This window comes from Salvia miltiorrhiza, chromosome 7 (assembly GCF_028751815.1).
Source record: "Salvia miltiorrhiza cultivar Shanhuang (shh) chromosome 7, IMPLAD_Smil_shh, whole genome shotgun sequence".
Lineage (NCBI taxonomy): Eukaryota > Viridiplantae > Streptophyta > Magnoliopsida > Lamiales > Lamiaceae > Salvia > Salvia miltiorrhiza.
Genome location: NC_080393.1, coordinates 17,092,447 through 17,101,424, shown reverse-complemented (window position 1 = coordinate 17,101,424; position 8,978 = coordinate 17,092,447). Strand labels below are relative to the sequence as shown.

Below are 8,978 nucleotides of genomic sequence, written 5' to 3'. Positions count from 1 at the left end.
GTAGAGAGAGAGAGGCGGTGGAAGGCAGAGTACATACAGAGAGTCGCCTTTTGCAGAGGGCGGCGCCGCCGCTTGAAAAATGGGCGGCGGCTGGCTGCGCCTGCGCGGATGTGTCTGGGAGAGGGAGTCGGTGGAGGCGGAGGAGATCAGAGGGTTGAGGCGGTGGATGCAGACGATTGAGGCGGTGGAGAGATAGGAGGCGGCGGCGCCTCGTCGACGCCAGGAGAGGGCAGAGCCCTGGTCGCCGGAAAACGGACGGCGAGGCAGAGGCCTTGTCGCTGCGGTCACCGGGAGAGAAGAGGAACGGCGGTGGTGAGGCGGCGGTGGTGAGGCGTCCGAGAGAGAGAAGTGGCGAAGAGAGAGAGAGAGAGTGTCAGAAAGAGAGTGAAAGAGAGAGAGATTAAAGTTAGAAAGAGAGAGAGAATGCCTAATTAATTGAACTAATTGTATTGTAATTTATGCCAAAAAAAGGAAAGGAGACTTGAATATTGGGACGGCCCAAAAAGGAATAGGAGACTTGAATATTGGGACGGAGGGAGTACACAATAAAAAATACTCATGTTTGTAAGTTTGTATATTTTTAATTGATCTTGATTTTGTAATTAAAATTGATATTCAAATTTTATTTCACATCTACTATCCAATTTCATGCACCAACAATGACACATATCTAATTTTGTCGATGACTATTATTAAAAGACTATATCCACATAGATTTCGAGCTAAATCAAGTCTAATAATTTATAAGCAGAATTTTTTGTGGTGTACAAAATTTGAATGATGTTCAAAGTTGATAATACACATGCTATTATTTCTAAATTTAATTTTCCAATTTAAATACTAATTTTAAAATTTTAAATTATAGTCATCCTTTATTGAGGGTGTTTGGCTGAGCTTATAAACTCTTTAAAATAGCTTATAAAGCTTCTTCAAAGTGTTTGGCAAAATAAGCCCTAAAGAGCTTATAAGCTATAAATTTAACTTCTAAGAATTTATAAACTCCCAAAAAAATTAATTCCTCAACCCTAACTTATTTTCTCATTTTCTTAAAAGCAACACTCATTTTGCAAAAATAACTCAATTATGATTTTTTATTTTCATTATATATCATTATAATTTCATCTCTTTTCGATTTTCTCTTTCTAACTAAAAATTCTCTTACTAGTTTATAAGCTCAACTATCCAAACACTTTGACAATTTATAAGATCTTAATCAACTACATTTTATAAGCTCTTGAAACATCTTATAAGCTCCAAGAGCTTATAAGCTTTTTAAAATAAGCTTAGCCAAACACACTCATTGTCATTCACGGCCACATCAATTTCACAAGATTTTTCATATTATAAACTCAAAGGGGGCCTTTGGTTCAATGGATGAGATAAAAAAAATAATTAAATAATTTATTTAACCTTTGGATCATATATACACAATCACTTGATTTAATGATTAGAATGAAGAGCGAGAATAATGTTTGATTAAATTGAATTATTTTATAAATCATATCTCATTAGTCAAATCAAACATCTTCACACAAGATATTTTAACCACATATCAACTACTATATTCATCCCGCGAAATTTGAGCAATTTCTTTTTAGCACAGATTTTAATGAGTTATTATTTTGTGTGTTAAGTGTGGTAAGTGAAAAAGTGAATAAATAGAAAAAGTGAAAAAGTGAATAAATAGAAAAAAAATTGTCATATAAGAAATACTCAAGTTTCGCAGGAAAACTCGAAAATGATACTGCTCAAATTTCGCGGGACGGGGAGAGTACTTTTTTGGCTTCATTCTAGAGTTCTTGTAGTACAATTTATATATATAAAGTGTTTACTTTTGAAAATTAGTCTTGATAGATTAAAATAATATGACTACCTTATTTGTTTGGATAGATTAAATTTTGGGACATTTTTATCATTTAAATTAATTATATTTAATTAAAAAAATGTGAGATTGTAAAAATTTTAACTTTGAAAATAAAAATATTCAATTATGTATTCCACTTTATTAAGGAAAAAGCAATAAGCTTATAGGAGCAATGAAAAGACAAGTTGATCTGGTTAATATTTAAATACATAAAATGGGAGCATAAAGTGGGAAGATTATATAGAGTGGCAAAACCGCAAATGCAAAAAAAAGACATACGTACTTAGAAATCGAAGATGTAATTGAGGAGGAGAATTTTCCGGTGGTCAAAGGCAAATGCGGTTCCATTTGCAGCTGGACAAATCCAAGTAAGCTGGAGTCTCCCCAGCCGTCTGATCTTCCTCGCTCCCACCGGTAATCGTTCAGACAAACACACAGCGGATCACACCATGGGACCCACGCCCTCCTCTGTATAAAATAGCTCACACCATTGTTATTGCCAGTTTGCCCCCACCCCCCCAAACTATACTCTCTCTTTTTTTTTTATCCTTTCTCAATTATAAAAAATTTCACCTCTCAGTCTCACTTTCTCCTTTTGGCAAGATAAATTCCACCCTCTTTCCTTCACTTCCCAAACACTCTCTCTCTCCCTCTCTCTTCTCTAAACTGGGTAAGCTGCAGTACTCTCTCATTTCCTTCCTTATCAAGAAAATTGTGTTGCTTTCATGTCCTTGTTTATTATGTCTGTTATGTTCTTTAATTATGCTGCGGGGGCCTGATTAACTAACTCAGCTGCTGCTGTAATGATTGCTTGCGGCCAAGTTGTAATGATTCTCCGTTGGGTGGAGTGAGTGAGTAATTGATTGGAGCCTTTCAGTGAGATATGAGGAAATGATAGCTGCTCCTTTTTTAGATTATTTTTTTTGGTTGCGCTTTCTGTTTTTGGAGAAACAATTGGGCGAATTTCTCTGCAGTGGGGAGATTATTAGCCCAAGACTTTCCTAATATGTGTAAAGAAGTTTCGAAGCTCTGGAATTTGGGGGGGGAAAGATGCCCCCTTCTCTCTCTCTCTCTCTCTCTCTCTCTCTCTCTCTCTCTTCTTTGATGATGTTTTCTTTTTTCCACCCCTTTTGGAGTAATAATTTTTGGGGCTGTAGTGCCTGAAGTGTTTCCACGTCATTGAGGACGGGCAAAGCGACGTCGTGTGCGGATATTTGGGTTTTCTGAGTCTTTTTTTTTTTTTTTTTCTGCCCTGGGAGAAGGGAAAACGATTGCTGTAGGCGAAGTTCTATGCTCCTCGTAGTTTTTGGTTATTTTTCTTTTGAAAAAAGCTCTGAATGGGGGGGGGGGGGGGACCATAACGACCCCTCAACTACCCTTATTTTCTTTAGTTTTTTAAAACTTTGATTTAACTAAGGAGTGCAAAAATCTGTAGCAGGTAATTATAGGTTTTTATTATATATATTAGCTAAAATTTGGGAGGGGGGGACCGAGGAGGGGTTGATTATGTTCATATCTTTATTTCTCTTGTTTATGCCAAACTATCCTGAAACTATTTGGATTAGAGCAACTTTTAATTGTACTTGTGTCTTTTGTTTATTGGAGTGGGGAAGAGGCCAAAAGCAACATATTTAGGTCTGGTTTCTTTTTTTGTTTCAAGAAAATGATAAGACCGTCATCTTCTCGTTAATGGTTTAGTTTAAGAGGTCAATCTTGTACTTGGTGGTGCATATTGCTAGTGAATAAGTGAGCAGGTAAATAGACACCAAGTTGAGGATAAAAGAGAGGCGAAAAGGGAAAGGTGCAAATGAGAGTCATAAAAAAGGATGGTGGTTGCAGGCAGTAAACAGTAAAAAACTCTTTTTCCCACTCATCAAAGGTGTGTGTGTGTGGGGTGGGGGGGGGGGGGGGCTAAAAGATTAAAGTATATTTCTTACCACTTTCTTCTTTTTGCTAGAGCGAGTTATATTAATCTGCTGTGAGCAGTCTAATCTGCTTTGGTTTAGTCGTAGAAAATTTGGAGCAAAGATGATATTTTTGCAAAAGAATCTGAGATTCCGTGCTTCTTGAGGCCTTTTGGGTTCAAGATTGGGCTTATTGAATTTCTTACTCATATTAGTATTATTTGATTGATCTTCTTTGCCTTTGCTTGTGTTTTCCCCTCTGAATACATGTGCTATTGATGACGTTGAATGCTTTATCTGATGCTTGTTGTCACAAAGTTTATTGATTTTTCATTTGTGATTTCCTTATCCTTGAAACAGGGAATTATAACTTCTCCATGGGTGATTACTTTGTGATGTCTTCATGGTAATTGTGATCAAATTTTGGTTATCGATAACCTCTTTGTTGTTATTTGATCCTTTAGAAGGAGTTTCACCTATTATTTGCTTGTTATGTTGAGTTTCTTCCTGAATTCTGAGTGGTTTGATTTTATATCTTGCAGTTCCAGTGGCCTAGTTTATGTTGCAGTATCTATGCTAGATTAATTGAGAAACTACACCTAATGAGCCACTATTTGGAGATGGATTGGAATACTAAGTGGGATTGGGAAAGCTATGACGCGTTTGGTCCAAAAGCAACTGAAAATCCCAAGAAGCTGCAACTAGTGGATTGGACTATTATTGATGATGGGGAAATTGATGCTGGATCCTTCAATCTCTCAGCCGGGGGTGGAAACAGTGGAGCCTCTGGCTCTGACGGCGGCCATGTTTCTTCAGCAAAGAGCTCAATATCAGCTTCTGACTCTTCCACAAAGGATGGCCAAACCCCCCCAGACTTCAGGCTCATGGCATATGAAGATTTTTCTGGAAATTTTAAGATAACAAAACGTGAAGGAACTAAGGTTTCTGGAACTTCTCCACCTCTGGAAGCTTCCATTGGATCTGTAGAACCACTGATTGGCCTGAAGCTCGGAAAGAGAACATACTTTGAGAATAGTGGTGGTGCTGGAAGCCATGTTAAGAGTGCATCTCCTGTCATACCTACTGCATCCACCTCTTCATTGAAGAAAACTAAATTGCCAGGTGAAAATCTCCCCATGCCTCGCTGTGTAGTTGAGGGCTGCAATATTGACCTTTCAACAGCTAAAGAATATCACCGGAAGCATAGAGTTTGTGATAGCCATTCCAAGTCCCCAAAGGTTGTTGTTGGTGGCCTTGAACGCCGCTTTTGCCAGCAGTGTAGCAGGTAGATACAGAAGAAAAATTGTATCACAATATTTTTATATGAATTTTTGTCTTCTTTTAAGTTTTCCTAGTTTTAATGCTACTCTGTGTTTCAAGGTTCCATAACCTGTCTGAATTTGACGAAAAGAAGCGCAGTTGTAGAAGAAGACTTTCTGATCATAATGCACGACGCAGGAAGCCACAGCAGGAAGCCGTCCAGTATAATACAAGGCTCGCATCACCATTCTATGGTATATTTATCCATTTGAGTCCTTTACAGTTTTGAAGCAGGCTCGCCTGTACACTGATTAATCTACATGTTAAAGTTGTACTGATGAATAAGAATACATGCACAATAATATGGCATTTTGTGAGAGTAGTCTTGCTAAGCAAATATATTTTTAATATAAGAAACATTGACTCGTTGAACCTTGTCAAACTAATTCTGTTAAAAGAGGCATGCAGTTGAGAAGTTTTCATTTGTACACTTGACATTTAATATGATCATGTATGGCTCATTTGTGTTAGAAGACTTTCATATGTAAATAAATGCATCGACAACTAATCATAAGTAAAAATTGGTTGGTCTGCTGCCTTTAGGGATAAGAATATAATGCCCTAAACTGGAAAGGGGAGGGAGTTGAGGAATGCTGGCTTCCTGAAGACTTAGTCAGAGTTTGATATTACTTAGCCTGAATGTTGTTTGTCATGCGCAGGAGGAAGGCAGCAAATGAGTTATCTGTTGAACAATGGTCCACTAGTTCACTCTAGAAATATGGCTGATACAACATGGGATAGCAGCACGTGCAACTCCAAGTTCACCCTCACAAAAGGGTATCATCCTTTGAAGTCTACTGTAGATGGAGTTAGCAGCGAGCAAATGCATATGGCCGGACCTAAACTTCCACATTTCATCAATATGCAAAGCAGTGCAGCCAAAGGATTTCTGGCATCAAAGAGCTCTGTGGCTGATGTTTCAAATCCAGGTATGTTTTCCTACTACTTGAAAAAGGTTCTTGTTTGTTTACAAAGATAGGCAACAAGTGTATTAACACAAGGATGTTGACACAAGTCTGTTATTGGAAACTTGCAGAAGTGGCATTACCTTATACAGAGAGTGGATGATTAATATATGTATGTTGTGTTGTTTTTTGCAATATGTAGGTTCCAAGGGATCCCAGTACTCTTCCCACTTAGATGCAGCACCCGAGTATGGTCGTGCTCTCTCTCTTCTGTCAAGTAATTCATGGGCTCCATGTGGACCAGAATCAATGGCTTTGAATCCAATTCATGAGAATGATACCTGTGTAACTCAGCCTACGATGCATGGAGGCGTGCCGCCCCTCTCTTCTTCTTCATCTTCCGAAATCTGGCTGCCGGGCCATCATCATCATGCGCGTCTTCAGCCATTGCCGGCCAACACTAACTTCCAGGAAATCCAGCTATTCATAACACCATACGAGACAGACTTATATTCCAACATCATCAACTGACCGCCACTTAAAAGCAATTGTGAAACAATATTGTAAGTTGCCTCTGTTTTTATTTTGAACGTTGATAAAGTTGTTAAAACTATGGGAACATATTCTGCTATATAAATAGCTTCCCCTTTTCAACGTTCCAAATTTCTCTTGTGGCGTTTCGCCTTCCACTTTCATCCTTGGAGATTCATTTTGTTGTTGTTTGATATTAGTAAGTACTATTTTTGGCGAATTGATGCATCTAATAATATCAACACGTTGCTTTTCCTGTTTATTTTATTTTTTTTAAGAAAAAAGTAGAGAAGGGTTAATGTATTCATAGATTTAGGTAATCTATTTAAGATCAAATCGCATCCGGTGATTTTATTTATCCAATGATTGAGACGTTTTGAGTTTCTTAAAGTTTTATGGAAGGGCGTTTTTAAACGTGTCTATAGTGGTATAGATGTATTTTTTATGCTAAGGATTAAACGCAATGCACACTATTAGACACAAGCATGTATAATACTGAACAAAAATATGTAGTATAATGTAAATTAATTTTTTTACAATTTTTTGGAACTGATCTGGACACAAAAATGCATAATTTTTTGTAAGAAAATGCATATGTAAATTAATTTTTACAATTTTTTGGAGCTGATCTTTTTCTAAGGGTGTATTCAATTAAGAATTTAAAAGATTTTGATAGACTTTTTATAATCCGTGTAGAGTTTAGCAAATTTCATTAGATTAATTTAACTCTATTTTTATGGAGTTTATAAGTCTATAGATCATTCCCAATCTTTTTAACCACTTGGAAAGTTCTCATTCCTCCATCAAATACGATTTCATTGCCCACTTAGAGCACTCCCAGCAGAAATCTGAAAATTATGCTCATATATTTCTTCCTAAAGCTTCCCTATTTAATTTTAGGATCTCGATTTTATAAATGCATACACAAGATCTCCTATTTTCTACATAAAAATAATAATTATGTGTGGGCCCTACTAATTATAAGCTTAAAATAAATTTAGGGTGGGTGTAAATTTAATATTGAATTTAGGTAGGTGTAAAATTTTTTGTGGGCCCCATCCAATTTAGGGGATCTGCTGGATGCATTTTTTATCTCATTTTCAATTATTTTGGCCTAAATTTAAAGTTAGTGATGCATTTAGGTGATCTGCTGGGAGTGCTCTTATATAGATGAAGAGTATGAAACAGACCAAAACCTTCATCATTTGCTTGAATCGTAAATGTCCTCAAAATTTGAATCAAATTGAGCCATCCTAACAATCCAACAAAAATTGAACACTATCAAAATATAAAAGTTTTTCACTTTTATTCAACTACATCAATATTCAAAATTTGACTACCTTCTGTATCAATCATCGAAGAGACAAAAACCCCTTTTCTCCACTCAACTTTTTAATCTTCCTAATCAAATTCCGATGCCACTCTCTAGTGCTGTGACACATATTGAGCCTCTCCCCCCATTGCCCGATTTTGAAATGGATATTGGGCCATACCTCCCTTAAAAGGCCTTATAAGGGAGAGAGTTGCCTCACCATATAAAGTGGCTCATGCCACTATCTCCAATCCAATGTGGGACACTTCAATACACCCCCCGCACGCGCAGCGTGGGCTATCCCAAACGTCATCTGTTGACAACGATATTGGGGGGGCCCATCATTGGATTGGGTTGGCTCTGATACCATGTTAGAAATGGATATTGGGCCCATACCTCCCTTAAAAGGCCTTGTAAGGGAGAGGGTTGCCTCACCATATAAAGTGGCTCATGCCACTATCTCCAATCCAATGTGGGACACTTCAATACACCCCCCGCACGCGCAGCGTGGACTATCCAAACGCCATCTGTTGACAACGATATTGGGGGGCCCATCATTGGATTGGGTTGGCTCTGATACCATGTTAGAAATGGATATTGGGCCCATACCACCCTTAAAAGGCCTTGTAAGGGAGAGGGTTGCCTCACCATATAAAGTGGCTCATGCCACTATCTCCAATCCAATGTGGGACACTTCAATAGCCAGCTTCTCCAATTCAATCAGAGAGCAAAACGCAGGCCCTATCATGCACAAGAGCTTCGTCTTCCCCAAGAACCCCTTCTCCCTCAATTCCATTTCTGTAACCATCAAACCCCAGAGCCCCTCGCAAACTAACCCATGCACTCTCCACTGCCTCAACTCTAACTATTCTAAACTCACCACCTCTCAATTCATTTACAGAAAGAAATTTCAACAGCAATATTCATGATTTACAGAAAGGAATTTTCTATTTAGCTCCAAATGCAAGCAACAGATAAACTTCGTCGGTTTGATCGGAGATGAGGCGGGCGGGGATATGGCGAGGCGGCTAACGGAGGAGATCGTCGACGACGCGCGAGGTCAAGAAAGTGCGGCGCGGCTCTATAGAAGATGTAGGTATTGCAGATTCGTAGGGGAGAATACATGAAAATCTCTTATGGAG

General features: G+C 38.2%; 1 protein-coding gene across 7 annotated transcripts; it reads left to right on the top strand.

The window, feature by feature from the left end:
• The first annotated feature begins 2,125 nt into the window (after positions 1-2,125).
• Positions 2,126-6,656, top strand: LOC130995634 (squamosa promoter-binding-like protein 3). Of its 7 annotated transcripts, none has more exons than XM_057920996.1 (6): positions 2,146-2,534; positions 4,129-4,174; positions 4,311-5,053; positions 5,149-5,282; positions 5,748-6,017; positions 6,196-6,656. In XM_057920996.1, the coding sequence occupies exons 2-6, from the start codon at positions 4,172-4,174 to the stop codon at positions 6,522-6,524; spliced, it is 1,479 nt and encodes a 492-aa protein (XP_057776979.1). In that variant the 5' UTR covers positions 2,146-2,534; positions 4,129-4,171; the 3' UTR covers positions 6,525-6,656. The 7 variants fall into 7 exon arrangements, with proteins under 7 accessions (XP_057776978.1, XP_057776979.1, XP_057776976.1 ...); XM_057920993.1 differs by lacking the exon at positions 2,146-2,534 and adding an exon at positions 2,535-2,715; XM_057920997.1 differs by lacking the exon at positions 2,146-2,534 and adding an exon at positions 3,351-3,499.
• Positions 6,657-8,978: the final 2,322 nt, after the last annotated feature.